Source organism: Andrena cerasifolii, chromosome 1 (assembly GCF_050908995.1).
Source record: "Andrena cerasifolii isolate SP2316 chromosome 1, iyAndCera1_principal, whole genome shotgun sequence".
In the NCBI taxonomy this organism is placed as follows: domain Eukaryota; kingdom Metazoa; phylum Arthropoda; class Insecta; order Hymenoptera; family Andrenidae; genus Andrena; species Andrena cerasifolii.
The window spans coordinates 14743912-14761529 of record NC_135118.1 but is presented as its reverse complement, the minus strand read 5'-3'; the positions used below and the strand labels follow the sequence as shown (position 1 = coordinate 14761529).

At 43.0% G+C, this 17618-nt stretch overlaps 2 protein-coding genes across 8 annotated transcripts in view; one reads left to right on the top strand and one right to left on the bottom strand.

Moving 5' to 3' along the window:
• Positions 1-2602, top strand: part of Pip (heparan sulfate 2-O-sulfotransferase pipe) — a 118206-nt gene extending 115604 nt beyond the window's left edge. For all 3 annotated transcript variants that reach the window (XM_076827108.1, XM_076827027.1, XM_076826944.1), the window contains exons 7-8: positions 1067-1221; positions 1398-2602. In XM_076827108.1, the coding sequence (XP_076683223.1) occupies positions 1067-1221; positions 1398-1594 (352 nt within the window). In that variant the 3' untranslated portion in view covers positions 1595-2602. The remainder of the gene's footprint in view (positions 1-1066; positions 1222-1397) is intronic.
• A 3201-nt stretch (positions 2603-5803) lies between these two features.
• The window catches only part of Gbs-76a (Glycogen binding subunit 76A), a 94635-nt gene continuing 82820 nt past the window's right edge, over positions 5804-17618 (bottom strand). For all 5 annotated transcript variants that reach the window (XM_076825976.1, XM_076825888.1, XM_076825624.1 and 2 more), the window contains exon 2: positions 5804-16931. In XM_076825976.1, coding sequence (XP_076682091.1) covers positions 14529-16829 — 2301 coding nt within the window. In that variant the 5' untranslated portion in view covers positions 16830-16931 and the 3' untranslated portion in view covers positions 5804-14528. The remainder of the gene's footprint in view (positions 16932-17618) is intronic.

Here is a 17618-nt window from a genome sequence, read left to right as displayed (position 1 = left end):
ATGATGAAGGTAATTGAAGAGTCCTTGTAGAAAACACTGTAAGTGTTAAAAAATCAAATTCTATACTATATTATTATCATTGGAACGTAGAACAGTTTCGGATAAAAAATTGTTTTGTTTAATCTTGCCACGTACAGTGTTTTCTACAAGGACTCTTCAACTGTGCACACTGATTTCTCCGGCGTCGTTGGAACTAGGAATATGTGGGCATCTTTAGTTTAGGTATTCTGTTTAGGGTTTGTCGCTAAAAAATTTTAGTTTATAATTTTTAGCTGGAATAGTAATGCTTGGATAAACAAACTGTAAATAGAAAAAATGTGTGTCGCGACGAGCTTTACATCAATATATTTTTTTAAAATTCAGTTTAACAACATTTAATTTTCCAATCTTTCTTAGCGTTTGGACAATAATTTTTCCCATTTTTCGAGCGCTGATCACCTTATTGCATCCGACCCTTCAATTAATATGCAGAAATGAATTATTTAATTAGAAACGTTAATATTTTTACTTGAAATCGCCGCGGAGACAAGCACATTGTAGTAGGTAACAGTTTACTATAATAATATAAAAATACTAAATGTAATAAACATTTATAATTTGGTACCACCTTTTAAAAGATTTTTGTGCGGATGTTAGTTATTTTAGTTTTTTATTTGGTTTTGTATGCAGTCTATTTTATGGTTCTATTTATTAATTTTTTTAAAATAAGTACAAACATCCATTTACTATTTCAATTATACATTTTTGTGAAAATTCGAAAGCCGGTTTTTTTCAAAAGTGCGGATGTTAGTTATTTTAGTTTTTTATTTGGTTTTGTATGCAGTCTATTTTATGGTTCTATTTATTAATTTTTTTAAAATAAGTACAAACATTCATTTACCATTTCAATTATACATTTTTGTGAAAATTCGAAAGCCGGTTTTTTCAAAGTTGGTTTTTGTATAAACCCTAATTCTGTGGATGGGAACTTAAAATTCTATTTAAGAGTTAAATAAGACCGAGGTACTCTATTTGCATCGTAAATTGATGCTAGACTCATTAAAAACCTCTTCTTTTTTCCACTAAGACCGTTCAACACTGTGGGTGCCCTGGAACGAGCGAAATTGGCAGTGGAGAAGCACTACGCTGTGGTCGGCGTACTAGAGGACGTGAATACCACTCTCACGGTGTTGGAAAATTATATACCCCGATTTTTCCGAGGCGCCACCGACGTCTACTACGGTAATTCTTTTGTTCCTCTGTTTACACGTAACTGTACACGTCACGAACCTATAATCACGATAAGAAAGCACTTTGCATACAAAACAGCTTGCGCCGAGAGAAAGAGTCGCAGGAGCCGCGTTGCGATTCATCCCTTAATTAACCAATTATACAAACTCAAGGCACGTTCATTTCAGACGAGGTGAACTCGTTCACCAGGATCAACCGAAACTTCTTCAAGCCCCCAGTCAGCGAGGAAGTGAAGGACATGGTGCGCAGTAACTTCACCCGGGAGATCGAGTTCTATCAGTTCTGCAAGCAACGCTTGTACAAACAGCTGAGGGCCTTGAAATTGACGAAGAGCGTGCCATCGTTTGGGAGCAACAGCTTGTAAGCTCTTCGTCGAAGATTTAAGAAAAGCGCACGGGGTTTACAAAGTCAGCTTCCAGGAAGTGGAACGCAAATCTTGAGGGCGTTCGCTGACGTCTGGAAATGAAGAAGACTCTAAAGAGAAGGGAACAGTATTCTGTCGAGAGGATTGTTCGAAAGGGGAAGCGATAATAACCCATCAGGTACTGTGAATGCTCGCGAGCATTCGGACACCGAGTACCGTGCGGCGGACGCCCCAGAGGCGTCCGGCGGATAGGGATGACACACGTAATTACGAGATTCCCGCACAAGGTGGAAGCGTTCAAATTTTAGTACTGAAAGGCGTTCGGATGGAGCCAGGAGCGTGTGAAATTGATTTTTAGGACCGGAGGGTCTGAGCAGAGGGGTCGGATCAACTATTCAGGCATTGTCAACGGGGAAGAAGAATCCTTTATTCCAGGAGGATCGAGTAATGCGAAAATTAACATTCATTTTAAATAAGCTGTGTTCGTTGTGACTTACGGGCGTGTGTGTACTGAACGGGACACTTGCATCGAGTGCCGTCTTTATTTTGTGATCGCTAATCCTATGTCATTGTCGTGTAATTTAAGAAGACAGTGATGTAATCGGTAGATAATCGTTAGACCTGTGAATATTCACGATACGAGGCATTAGTTGTATTTATTTATACAAATGTAAAGCCACCATTCCTTGCGCGAAACGCGTCCAGTGCCTCCGAGGCACGTAAGCTTTTCGATTAATCTCTTTCGTGTTTTCGATAATTCGGTGACCAAAAAAAAAAAAAAAAAAAAAAAAAACAATGAAACGCTATAAAGACTGACCTGAGAGACGAACACTGCTTTTATTCAAGGGTACTTACAACTGCAACGAGAAAAAGACACAGGGTAACCATAGGGTACTGCTTTCCAGGCAACTTAGCCGTTTTCTAACGTCGACTTAAGCCGTTTGTTTAATGTCCATTTGTTCCCATTTTTTTTTTCGTAATAAAAAGTTGCCATTTTGAACTACACGAGTTTCTTTTCTTTTCACTCCACTCGACCGACACAATCGACCAGCACTGAAGCATTTGATCAGAAAGAAGACGCTTTAAGGGTGGGGGGTCCTATTCTTTGGGCGAAAAACATAGCAAATTTTGGGGAATTTTTTTTTAAGAAATCAGCGATTCGATTCATCTGAAATTTGGACCACGTTTTGATGCATCTTTGAAGAAGCTGCAGTTTTTTTTTTATTAATTTCTAACCATAAATATAGTAGTTATGCATGATCGACCATCACGCCGCGCAAAATTCGCCGTCCGTTGGTATGTATGATATTTATCTACCAGTTAATCTGAAGCAGAAAAATAAAACGGCGTTTTATTTTATACATATGTAGCTTGAAATTGATGAACCACTAAAACAAAAAAATTGGCTGAACAGTGTGGAGAGTTTTCAAACTGAAAGGTCTGAACCCTTAATTTTTGCTATACAATTTTGCGCCAATTTTCTTATGTAACAAAAGAAGCATAGAACTTAGAGGTATTCTGGTTCATGAAATTGAAGCTACATATGTGCAAAGTAAAACGCCGTTTCATTTTTCTGTTTCAGATTACCTGGAAGGTAAATATCGTGCACACCAGTGGACGACAAGTTTTGCACAGCGTGATGCATAACTCCTATATTTATTATTAAAAATGAATATAAAAAAACAGCAACCTTCTTTAAGGATGCATAAAAACATAGTCCAAATTTCAGATGAATCCAAATGCTAGTTTCTTAAAAAAAAAATTCTGAATTTTGCTATGTTTTCAGCCCATAAAACAGGATTCCCCTTAACAGGGAAAATGTCTAGTTCTGTAATAGAAATTTCTATCTATACTTATATAATCGATGTGTCACTGATTCATCACCATCCAGCCCAAACCGCTGACCCTAGAAACATGAAATTCGGAGGGTATATTCCGTTTGCGACGTAGGAGCTCGATAAGAGATTTTTTAAAATTCCAACCCGAAGAGGGTAAAAAGGGGGGTGCAATATGTTTTCTCGGACTCCTTATTATTTCTTATGCCCGATTAGATATCAACTTGGTTTTTACTTACAAAGGTTACCCACACAAATCCCTAAAAACCAGATTTAACATTTTGCCATAATCAACCCCTAAGGGAGTGAAAAGGGGTGAAATGTGTTTCCACGGATTTCTTAAAAATCTCTTCGGCCCGATTAGATATGAACTTGGTTTTTACTTCAAAAGGTTAACCACATAAATTCCTAAAAATCAATTTCAGGACTTTTCCCCAATCAACGGGGTGGTGAGAAGGGTGAAATGTGTTTTCGTGGAGTCCTTAATATCTCTTAGGCCCGAAGCAAAGCGCGAGGGTAGTTTGCTAGTATAATATACGCCTAATCTGTAACAGAGGGTTCGACTGAAAACATATTGATTATACTTTATCGAAATCTGGTGCATCGATATGCGCAAGTGTTCATACAACCGAATATAATTATATTGCCAAGTAAACAAGGCGCAGATAAATGGAGACCCGCTGCGCTTCTACTAGGACAAAAAGTAAAACACGATCCGCGATATTTGAGCGAGCGTAATTGCCGGAGCTGCGATTGCAGATACTTGAGAGTGAAATGTAAATCGAGCCCTGCAAATACAGCGATCGAGTTCGTATCGACGCGTCATAAATATAGATGCAAGTTTTGAAAAATCGTCACGCTTGTGCAATGCAAAACAATGGCAAACGCGATATACGAGTTGTTTCTCTTCGGGCGCAGCTTAGAGCCCTCTAAAAATACACGAGGAATCTTGGCCTACCAGAAGGTACGGTGCAATTATTTTAAGCTGCTCGCTGCACCGTCTTTCGATGGAAATTAATTAATTAAAACCCTCCTGCCGTTACTCTATTCTCTCAAAAAAAAGAGACATACATACACAGTGAATCTTACGAGCAAGCAGAACGATACTTTTACTTTTTTACACGATTCTTAATACGGGCATTTTCAAGAAAGGAGTAAAAAGAAGTTCTATCGGGAACAAAACATTAATGATACCGTGCGATTTATGGAATCGCGAGGTACACTTTGTTATATCAACGCAGGTGATAAACCGAAGGTTTTTCAAGTGACCTCAGATTACTGTGTCGCAGTTGCCGATAATAGTCATCGGATTATTTAATGAAATCGTGAAATTATTGTACTCCTGTGGCGGGTTTATGTCACGTAACAGTGACTTTATACTATTATATTAAACCACCGGCTATAATTACTCAGGACGACGAACAATTCGCGCTGTCTGTGCATAGCCACACTTTTATACATTTCACTTACGCTACTTGAAGAAGAAATTACACTTTATTTGCCAGTTATAATACTCTGCTATATGCCCCGGAATATTTAACATACATGCGTGCAAGTCATGCTCAGTCAGGAGGCCGAAAGAAAGGGTGGTCTTTAGAAATTTTTTACTCAAAAGCTATAACACATTTCTCAAAAAATCTTTTTTCCTTTTAAGGATTGCATCTAGTACTGTCGTAATTTTTTATTTAAAAATCGTAATTTTTTATTTAAAAATATTTATCAATAATTAAGTTATTGTCCATCACTCGAAGGCTCTCTAAAAAAAAGGCTTCTGCGGTAACCACTGCTGCTCGAAAGTTGATCATCTAAAATACAAAAAACAAAAGAATTTACTTATTATATTATATTATCTAGTATTTGAACGAAGGATTTTTCGAAATATTGATTTGGGGAAAAATGGCTGATGTTTAAAGTAAAAGTTTCAATTTTTATCATAAATCGTGCCTGATTTTCGTCAATTAAAAGAAAACTAAACATCGGATAAAAAAATTCTTCGTTCAAATACTAGATAATAAAATATAATAAGTAAATTCCTTTGAATATTTTATTTTAGATGATCGACTTTCGAGCAGCAGTGGTCACCGCAGAAGCCTTTGTTTTTAGAGAACCTTCGAGTGATGGACAATAACTTACATATTGATAAAAATTTTTAATTAAAAAAAAATACGATGCACGGTGCTAGATGCAACCCTTAAAAGGAAAAAAGATTTTTTAAGAAATATGTTATAGCTTAGGAGTAAAAAATTTCCAAAGACCACCCTTTTTCGGCCTCCTGACTGAGCATGACCCCTTAAATAACCACCTTGCTATCGATCGAAATTAATTCGTCACAGAGGCCAACAGGAAACGTCCCCGCAGGAATAGAAGAGTAAGCTATCGATCGGTCTTCCATTTATTGTCTTAATAACATATAGAACATGAGTTACAGATATATTATATACGTCTATGTATACGTATTTAGATACTTCATTCCTCCATTATCCATTCGCTCCTCGCTAGCTCAACCGTGTCTCCCGAATATCTTAACGCTACCACCCACGCCGTATTCTCCTTCTGTGTAACAATAAACGCGAAACCTTACCCTAACTACAGAAACATCCAAACGAGTATAGTCTCACCAACGATCGACACTTAACGAGGGGGACAAAAGAAGAAATAGGAGAAAGGGGAATAGGTAAATAATCAATCGGACGCTACGCTGCGAGATTACCATTAAACAGCTACAACCTGATCGCTGTTTCTTTTTAATAAACCTACATAAACGTTTCGTCGCCGTATCAGTCTGAAGTAACGTTGCCGCTCTTCCCGAAGATTCTGCCAGCTCAGAAGCCAACTCCACCGACCCCACACACCGAATACTTTAAGCTAGGGAGGAAACGGTGGGGTGACTACTACCCTTGACGAACGGAAAAGTCACTTGCACTTTTAAAACACGATATATATTTCGAATTAACGACAATGAAATCGACGCGAAATCGCCGAGGCACGTTGCTGGAGCCTGGCGTTGGCTGCTGAAAGGCTCGATTGGCAAACGTTACTTCCTCGTAGCGGACATTAATTTCGAATATCTTCGCGATGCGTGATTTATTGGCAAACAACGGTGCTCGCTAGCGTGTTGTTCGTTCCGCGGAAACTGTATAAAAAAAGAAGCATTTTGTACGCAGTTTCGTGAAGTATTGTAAAATATCTAGGGAATAATGTAAAACGTAACGTTGCTGTGCTTTGTTAAATGTTGAACTCCACGGCGCGTGAAATCCAATAAGCCTACGCTTTGTACGAGAAGGATAAATAAGTATACGCTTAACGGACAGTGATAGTTCTCGATTAGAACGATGTATATTTCATGCGCAGCTTCGACGACACCCCATGAATTTTCAGAATGTCGCGCGCATGTGGAAAATCTGGTAGATAACGTAGAATATCGACAAACACGTCCCTCGCATTCGCGCGGGCGTCCCGCGCGAGCGCGGAGAGACGCGTGTCTTTTAATTCGCGCAATTATCGTACCGTGGCCTTCGACCGATCAAAAAAAAAAGAAAAAATCGTGTCCAATGATTATTTTTATATCAATAACACTCTCTGTGCGACATTCGCCTCGTTTTTTTTTTTTTTTACTCCATTCCTGACACCCGCGGTTACACTTTCGTCAATTAAATCATCGACATACAAAATATCAGACACTGCAAAACAGAACGGCCAGGATATTTAGAATATACTGAAACTTTATCGCTGGCATTCGACGCGTTTGCGATGAGTATTATCGTTTCGTATTAGGAAGCAGCGTGCAGCGCAATTCGTAAAGCAGCGCGGAGAATGATTGCCCGTTGCGAAATTAGTAGAAAGCATGGAGCGCGTGGAAGAATCCCTGGGATATTATCACAAGTAGCAGACGCTGTCAGCGATCTTAAAAAAATATTTGTTTCCTCGAAAGTCATAGCATCAACGATATAATTTTATTTGTTTATTTATTTATTTATCCCGTACTTTCGATGTGTTTTGCGGCGAAGGATTAGGCTACAAAGAAACACTAATCGTAAGGCCCCTTCACAAACGGTTGGTGCTGTCAACGATCCCCAAGGAAGCTTCTCCAACAAGCTACGACTTAAGATCTCCATTCCACGGTTTCGACTTATTTTATAACGAGAAATCAATCTGCGCGATGCTGCACAGTGATCTGCGAATTGTATACAAGTAACGCTTGAAGAACCGATAACGCTATCTGCCACGACTGCCACTGCTGTTTGCCACTCCTCCACACGGCTTCCTTCCAACTTCTCGCAAACTCTCAACAAACTAGTAACATTCGTAAAAATTATGGATTTCGTCGGTTCCATAACGTCGTAACTGTTAACAGTAATTTCCAAGCTGGTCACCTCTCAGTCGGGTTTGTACATAGAAAACGGAAGGCCAACCTCGCGGCTAGGACTGTCCTGTTCAGTCTGATCATTGATCTCTAGTGGGCATCAGGCCCAGAAGCCATAGACCCGTGCTTTCGAGCTCCCTCAGCGAATAATAAGAGAACGGTCGTCCCTGGTAACAGCGTGATGAAAGCGTTACCATTCTAACGAATCCCGCAGTCGAACTCGTGAAAATGCTGCTCGCCTGTTTACGATTGGATTTCGCGCGAAACAAGGAACGACAATCAACAGCCGAATAGAATTGCGACGACCTTAGAATTTATATATATATATAAAAAAAAAATAGTAAAGGGAAGACGTAAACAGACGACAGCACATAAACTACGCGAGGAAGAATTTTCAATTCACCTTCGAAGCCTGTCTGCTGTTAATCGTTCTCCGTTTGTTTCACAGCCGAAATTAAACGAAACGACCAAATTTCTTCCTTCTCTATCTCTTTCTATATATTTATATATATATACGTGTATATGTATATCGAAAAAGAAAAACATAAAAGTAAAGGAACGGATTAAAAGTTACAGTTACAAAGTAAAAATGAACTGTTACAAATGGACGCAGACATTTATCGACATTTTCAGGGCCTCTCAACTCGTGCACCACAGTTACGCACGCACACTGCACAGGCACACACACAGCAGGACACAGGTACTCCGGCTTTCTCGCAATTAATTCTGTTTAATGTCGGGTTTCGCTCCGTTGTCCGTTTTCGTTTTTCGTTAGAAACTTGAAAAGGCTCGGCAATTGGACGAAAGCTCACGGCTCTACGGACTAGAGGTGCGACGTATGCTTACGTGTACGTTACATATAAAAATATACTACCATTACAGGCTATGGTTTTCATTGATTCCCCCGTCTCGAACGTAGAAACGTATTCCCCCGAATGAGAACAACCCCGAGCGCGCTCCCTTTCGCCCCGTTTCGACGCGCGGCTCCCTTTTCCCGCGTAAACATAAATATCCGCTAATTCGAAAGACTAGAACGCTCAACATGTTCGACTCGGCGAGTTAAAAACAAAAAAATGACTACAAAAATATAAATCTCAATATTACAACGAACAACAGATTGTAAACTCACGAGAGAAAGATTCCAGCGATTCGCGTTCAACTTTTCGACCTGAATCGACAAGGTAAAAATGAAATGGGAAACGAAGGATCGCGGTTAGATCTTCCTGTTCTCCTTCGGCTCTATCTGGCCAGAAATGATTTCCATTTAATTCACACCTTTATATTACAATGTACAATTCGCTTACGAGGAAGCTGCTCTTAATATAATTTCATCCCCTCCCTCGATCTTCCCTTTTATCTCCAGTAACCGTAGCAGAAATTATTTAATTAATTTAAATTGCCAATCAGTTTTCCCAATTGCTGGTTACTTAAGGGGGTATACCCGTTTGAACCCTCGGAAAATGTATACATTTTGTGGATTTTTTTACAAGTCAACGGTTTGATGCAGATTTCCCGTTTTTTAACTATGTTTACATAGTATTATGAACTACTTATAAAAAAAGTTTCAGTTAAAAAACTATTGTTTTTCGGAAGTTACGGATACATGTCCGAAAGTCTCTCGATTTTAGACGGCTAAACGGTGGCCCTAAAAACTCGCGCTACGTTCAACCAATTTACTTCAAATTTTGCATGCAGAATCATAATAAGATTCCACATCGTCCAACGAAGGCGATTTTGAAAATTTTGAAAAATAAAGAAATGGTGAGAGATCAAAGCTGGTTAAATTTTTCTAAGAGAAAAATCCACCTTTTTCCTTTATAAATAATAAACGGGGAATCGAAATAAAAAAAGCCTTCGTTGGACGATGCGGAATCTTATTATGATTCTGCATGCAAAATTGGAAGTGAATTGGTTGAACGTAGCGCGAGTTTTTAGGGCCACCGTTTAGCCGTCTAAAATCGAGAGACTTTCGGACATGTATCCGTAACTTCCGAAAAACAATAGTTTTTTAACTGAAACTTTTTTTATAAGTAGTTCATAATACTATGTAAACATAGTTAAAAAACGGGAAATCTGCATCAAACCGTTGACTTCTTTAAAAATCCACAAAATGTATACATTTTCCGAGGGTTCAAACGGGTATACCCCCTTAAAGGCACGAGATAGACGAGTATCTTTCTACTGACTTCTACATAAATCCATGCTTTTTTAAATAGCTGTCTAGTTTTCACCAAAAGATTCTCCCGAGCAGCTCTCAAGCGCTTAAAGATCATTTTAGGTCAAACAGGCCCAAACAGAACGTCAGGGTTAAACGTTTGGAAACAATTTTATTCTCCACTCGTTCCGGCGCGAGAATCCTAAAAACACCAGGCGATAGATCACCCCCAACGACCCGATCGAGCTAGGGAAACAAAGAGCAGATAAAATGGCACGGTGTAAAACTATTTCTACGTCCGAGACCAATGGTTTCAGTGGTTTTCACGCGCGTGCTCGAGGCTCCTCGACGCGGGCGAGGTTCTCGCGGGGGTGGCTGCCGCGGAGAGTCGTTGAACACCGACGTTTTGCTCCGCCACCCCTGCGAGAACCTGGCGCGCTAATCGACGACAGTAAGTTACAAAACACGGATGGAGGTTAATAAAAATAATTCGTCCTCGGTTATAGCTATCGATGGGAGGGTGCCACGCGATCATGTTTCGGGGCACAGTGACACTGGCCCGAGTAACGAGTGATTCCATCGCTTCGGAGCATCGCCGATGACGGCGCTGCTCCCGCCAGCTTTTGCAGCAACGATTCAACGACAATAGAATTTGCAATCTTCTCTCCCTTCGGGCGGTTAACAATTGTGGTTAATATAAATCGATCTCGTTCCGAAAGTCTTTTTCAGAAGCTGGGTGCACAGCGCGTTTCACTGACTCCGTTATGAAGAGCTTCTTTCAGTAATCTCGATAACGCGTGGTCCTTCGAGCAGAGTGGCTTGAGGATCTTCAATGAAATTGATAGTGTGATATCGAAAGTCGTATTAATATAAATAGTATTTGTGCGAAAGAACTTTCAAAATAGTATGTCCGTGGAGAATTAGAGGAATAATATACTTTTCCATTTATTTTCCTATTCATTTGCAATTTTCTTCTTTCCTTTCCTCTTGCTCCTTTTCTGATTCCGCAACTTCAGACACGCGCACTATTTCGAAAATTATTTCCGTCGCTGAAAGCTGCAGAAAATATACAAATTTACCATCAATTCCATTGAAGATTTTCAAGCTGTATAATTATTCACTATACTCAAATTAAACCTATTTTTTTGTTTGATAAAGGCCTCTTCGTATGGTGAAAGTCGAAAATATATGACTCTGACAATGTCTGTGAAAACTCGTAAATGAAGTCAGTGAAACCGCACTGTCTGTACCTAACATTAGGCTCGAGCTTCCGTAACATAATTAAAATATCTCGATCCCTGACGACGGCGACACAACTGTCCCCATAAAAATTCAATAACTTCGTCGCTCTCAACAGGTGGAAGAATATCGTTTTTCTATTGTTAATCAGAATAGACGTCCGCTCTCTTTCCTATGTAATATGTACAGATAGAATAACCGGAAGTCTTCCATTGCGTTTGGATAATATACGTTCGGGTAATACATAAATATCGCGGGCCTCAATAATGGTGGTAGCGATGCGCCCTTAAAATTACGATTAAAATTCCAACGATTAAGAAATTACTTTCCGTCATAGTATAAGAAACATTTTGCTGGTAAAAAAACAACATTTCGATGGTAAAAGAACGGCTCAAGGATCTTCGTCTTATCGCAACGAGTGTTCTCTGACTCTAGAACATTAAATATTCCCCCTCCCCCTCCAGCAGTGACAATTAAAAAGAAAACAGATCGTTACAAAATGATTAGATCGTTAAGTCTACTGTCCCCGAGTTTCAGAGTAATTTCGTAATATGTACACAGCAGAATATCAGTCGAAACACAACGCTGCTCGCGGTATAAAATTAAAAAGGACACTCGAAAAGTGACTGTATAAAAAGAATATCGAAGACTCTTTAGGCTGAGCATGTGTGTCCTTCGAAGTGAAACGGTTGCATAAATCACGTAAAAAAAAAGAAGGGAGCAACCAGTAATATTTACAATAAAAAGTCGCGCATGCAGAATGATCTGAAAACGATTCGAAACGGCCCTTGAATATATCAGACCCTTGTGTTCGAGACACACTTTCCCACCAATACTGACGCCGCCTATGTACATCTCTCTGTAACATGCACTTCGTTCGTTGTAGAAAGCACTTCTCGGGGTGAACAGTATTACAAAATATTCGGGTATCGTTCTCGGCAGAGGCCACCCTAATGATTATTCTATCATCGTTCGCCTCGGCGTTCACGACCGCTGTTGCCCGAAACTACCGGGACTTCGAAACGTTTCGGGTCCTAGCAATCGCCGTTGCGGAAAATAAACGCCCGATTTCGCCAAAATAACAGTGTCGCGAAATACTACCGTGTTATTTCGATCATTGCACATTATCACTATCGAGACTTGATCGTTTCTGTGTAAACGTTAATTTTAATTACAGTTGGTTCATTGTTAGTGGTCTGCCGCTCGTACAAGGCATCGCAGCAAGATCAGCGGCTATAGATCGTCGGCAAATGTCGCCCGTTGCCCGCGAGCCGATAATGGTTCGCCGATTGCGTTTATTCGCCCCTTTTGCACCGACCGACACGCAGCAAAGCTGCTCCGTGTCGGCGTTGCACTTACAAATCTGACTTTTGGTCTAAGGGTCGCCGGCGAACAGCGCAAACGACTCGTTGTAAACTCCACCCTCGATTAACTTCTGGTAATATAATTATCTCCTGCACAATCTCTCGGGAGCGATTCGTTCGTCGTTCACTCTTTACGCGAGGGCTACGCAGAGACGCGCAGAATAGTTTTTAAATAGTACGAAAGCAACTTCCCCTGATCCTCTGAGGACGTGAGTTATTATTTCTGACAAGTAGCTCGTGCGATTCTAACGTCAACGCGGTTTTAAATTTCCACGTATGATTTAGGAAAAGAAATATGTGAAATGTCCTTGCATTCCTCATGAATTGGTGTAGTAATTTGAAAAAAACATTCAGCACCAGAGCCATTGCACCTCCAAAGACTTAAGCTTCCCCACTGATTCATAAAATATTTAAAATTCATCCCGCATTCGTGACACACGCATATTTGTGACGCTACAATAAATAATGAAAATCTCTGAATCGCAAATAAGATCATTTCCCTTATGGTAATCAGTCAACGTTAAAATAAGAAGTAAATTTTCTAGCAAATCGTATGTACAACTTTACAGAGAATCGAATTTAAAATACTCTATCACAGTGACACGAACATCGTCTTACTTTCGTCGGGAAATCCCGCGACATTTCTGGTAGCCCTGCATCGGTAACATATACAGGCGAGTAAAACTGCAGACGCCCGACAACTATCGCTACTTTAGGGGTCGGTACAGTAACAACATTCGCGATTAGACGATCAGGTCGATTTCCCTGGTTCGCAGTGAGTTTCGAGTGGATTTAAAAACAAAGAAAATAAAATATCCCCAGTGAGCAACGTGGCATTCCTCGGTGGCGTACTCTGCGAACGTACGCGCGCTGCACCACTCCCAAGTGTATGTCACGAGTGTCCATGAGCTGGCAATTCGTGCAATAGCACTGGATCCAAATTGGCACAGGTCAGTAGTTTAGTCCTGACCGAGGGAAACTCCGAAGGGAAGTCTCACAGCTGCTTCGCGTTGTCATTCTGTGTCCTATTCGAGTAAAAAACGTAGACACCAGCGACGAACCAATCAAACTTTCTTCACACGCAACGCCGAATCGGACGACACCTCCAATTCGCTTTGCAGATATGTTTCCACCGAATAAAAATAATATGCTCCACTCGAAGACGTTAACAGTTCGCTCAGACGCCGCTCATTTCTTTACGTATCGTTAATATTTAAAAAAAAAAAGAAGAAAGAAGAAGAAAATAAAAAGAGAGAAAAGAAGCCTGCAAGTTTACCTCTCCGAAACCTATCACCCACAACAGTTCATCTCTCCACGGTTCTAACACTGCCAGGCTAGCTCCTCAACATCGACCTCTACCTCGAGATCCCGCCCATCATCGTCGAGTCATTCGAAACTTCATTAGGCTTAACTGCGGCGCAAAGTCTGTAAAATTAGGTACTTTCTAGGAACGTGTAAATAATCTCCATCCTCTCCTAGACGTTTCGGGATCTACCGCGCTCAATTCCCTCCCTCGGACTTTCCTCAGAGCTACCGTCTTAGGCTCTGCTCCAGTCAACGTCATTCGCTTAGACCAGCCCTTCGAAGATCGAACCCCATCTCGCCCTTCGAAGGGTTGCGCCTGTCCTGAATATACTTGTGCAAATAAGGAACAACGGACGTGTAAAAAATGTCAGTCTAACAGGCGCGTCAAGTTCCATCCAGTCCGCCGGTAGGCGCGTCGGGAAATGGCAGGAAAGAATAATTGACGCCAGTGTGTGATCCCTGCTCTTCGTAATCCAGCTCGTTCTCCCATCGTCTCGCAGAACAGTTATGTACACGCGGGTACACTTTAGGAACGTTCACATAAACGTAGGCTCTCCATATATCTCTCCGTTGGTCGTCCGTTAGCCTCGATCGAGCCCTCCACCAGGCTCCTCGCGAAACATCCTTGGCTCCATGCAGCAACCCGTGCGAACACCGACGATCAGAGAGTCCATCAGTAGAACATCGGCGACCATTCGTGGTGCTGGCTCTCGGAGGACGTGATCGGTATGTAGCCGACCGCCGAGGACGCCGGCAGACACTGGAAGCAGTAATTGGCCCCGGCGTTGTTGTCCCAGTACTGCTCGCCCTTGCACTGGAACCTGACGGCGAACTCCAGCCTCTGGCCCACCGACAGCGTGTGGCAGTACAGGACGAACGTGAATTTGTCGCTGAAGCCGTCGCAGGAGTTTGGCACGTACGTTGCCTGCAGGTCGCTGAAGTTCCGCCACGAGTTCAGGGTGTATCTGATGTGCACCGACTTGTGGAAGTCGAGGTTGATCACGCGGACCGAGCCCTGTATGCACAAGGAGATGGGGTCCTGGACGAGCACGTTCTCCAGACACACGCGACGCTCGCGAACCAAGTCGAGGAAATTAGGCTGACCGCCCGGCTGTTGGAACAAAGGGACCAGGGTCCTGTCTAGCTTGCGAGGCGGCATCGCGAAGCCAGAGGAGCGTCGTCTGCTGTCCGTGTACCTGCAGTCCCAAGAGTTGTTCGGTACATTGTTCACCGGGCTGGTGTCCTTTTGGAAGATGTCGTCGTAGATCAGGTCGCTGTAGGCCGAGTTGGGTACCTTGGGGATCTCGTCTAAGAAGGTTCGCACGTCGGCCAGGTCCAGGCCCAGGACGTCCGCGAATCTGACGATCTTCTTCCTCCCGGGCGTGCCTGGTGGAGTTTTGCCAGTTTTCAATGACGAGCATCGCCTGATCTTCTGCGGCCTCTCTTCCTCCTCCTCCTCCTCTTCCTCCTCCTCCTCGACGCCGTCCTCCTGAGGCTTCTCGCTTGGTATGGGAATGTCGTCCTTGACGGTCGGGCTGGTGGCGAGTTTCTGCAACAGCAGACACATCTTGTCCTCCTCGGTGGTGCTCAGCACGGTCCCATTCTCCACTTGCAGCTGCACTTCGTTCTTCAGCGTCGAGTCCACTACCCTTTCCCCGGTGGGGCATTCTAAAGTGAGGCCGCCTGGTATGTTGATCATACTGCTGTACGTCGAGTGATCCTCGGGCTCGTTGCTAATCGCGTCTTCCGCTTTCAAGCTGCCGGTGCTGTTCGACTGCTGCAGGATGGGATCGCTGGGTATCTCCTCGTCGAATGGCAGCGCCTCTTCGTTCGTGTTCTCCGAGGAGTCAGGGGAGTCCTCTTTCGCGAGGTTCCTCGCGTTCTTAATGTCTTCGAGCTTCCCGTTCTCCGTGATCCCGTTCACGAAGTCCACTTCGTCCGCGCCGTCTTCGAGTTTATCGTTCCTCCATGGCACGTCGCAGGTGATCAGTATTCTAGGCCCGTGGGCGGGGATCTCGGAGTCCGAGTGCGACTTGGGAAGTCGATTCTGAAGGATAGTTAAATTAGGGCTGATCCTTGTGGGGCTTTCATCCTGCAGTGACATGGTGCTCTCGTCGAAGGTGCTCCAGAGGGACTCGTGGCTGAGCGAAGTGGTCTCCAAGGAGCTTCTCTCGTTCGAGTCCTCCGAGTTGCAGACGATCTCGTCTTTCCTCAGCTCTTTGTCGCATACGTTGTTCCTTATCATCGAGGAGCTCGACTCGGACGTGTCCTCGGAATGCTCCACGGTGGTATCTGGCCTCCTACGATAAACCAACCCTTTGCCCTTCGTTACGTCGCAGCCGTTCGAGAGATTCGAGACGGTCAGCTCGCTGTCCGACGTGGTCACGGGGTCGAAGTAGACTTCGTTCTTGGTCTTCTCCACGTCTGAGGAGTCTGGGTCGAAATAGATGTCCGAGGAATCGCTGTCTGGGGACGTTCCCGTGATGGGCGAGGCAAACACGCAGCCGGACTCTGAGTCGAAGCTGGTCAGCATCGCTTTCGATCCATTCGGTGGGCAATTGCAAGCGTCGCGGTGGTTCTTCAGCACGTGAGGATTCACCAGAAGGTCCGCCACCTCTGCCGGCGTGGCCGCCTCCGCGGGTGAGCTGAGGCCATCCTCTATTTCCAGTTCGAAATCGTAGCACAGGTCCGTATCCGGGCTGTGACGCGGCTGGTGCTGCAGGACGCGGTTAGAGGTGGTGTTGTTCGTCACTGGCTTCGCGGCGGAGGTCGAGCGCAGCCAGGACGTCTCTCTAGGCTTGGACGGGTCCAGGGTACGGGATGTGTCCTCGCCGCCGAGGGACGTCAGCCGTCGGTGAAGACGTTTCGCGAATGCCTCCGCTCGTCCACGGCAGTTGCTCGAGAAAAGGGAGCTGACCAGGCCACAGGAAGGACCGCCGCCGTGGGCGCTGCCCGCCGAGTCTGTGCTGCCCATCTCGAGGTCGGACGAGCCGGATGTACCGTCGGCGTGGCTGCCCTCCGAGGGCGAGGTCGTGCTGCTACCCTGCTCTTCCGGCTCTCGACTTTCGGTGCTTGCCTGCAAAACAAGGCAACGTTGCATTTTACACACCATAGAAATCGATTTTCAAAGTTTCGCGCTCTCGGGGATCTTAGCATTCTACAAACATACAACTCGATTTTCAAGGTTTCGCACTGCCAGCTTCTGTATACATACAGAATTGAATTAGGAAGGTTACGTATTGTCACGTTTAAAAATTTTCACGTTGTCAGTGGTGTTATTAGTGGCCGTTATTAGTAAATCCTAGTTACGCCAATGTAATAATTGGGAGTGGGTACCGCAAACCACGGCAGCGAATAATGCATTTCAAACTACAACTGTATTATACGATTAATATTTTTGCATACAAAAATCAAGTACTCTAGCCAAAGATGTGACATAATTATTAAAAAAAATGCAGGTGCAATAATGTTAATACTTTCCTAAAAAAAAAATGTAAAACAACGTCGGGTTTTAGCAAAGTTGGGCATTAACTAAATAAAAAATCATTCAAATAACGCACCGAATAAAAGTTACTTTAACTTTAGCTTATTCGACGAATAAAGTGAATTTTTTTATACGACGAACGTTATTCAACTCGAGTTAACTTCACTCGCCACATGGGGAATAATTTTTTCAACGTTCATTCTTTATTCGAAATTTTATTTAAATAAATTTTTCTCATCTCTGGCTTTCGGGTCGCCCCTAGGTGTATGCCCCCCCTTA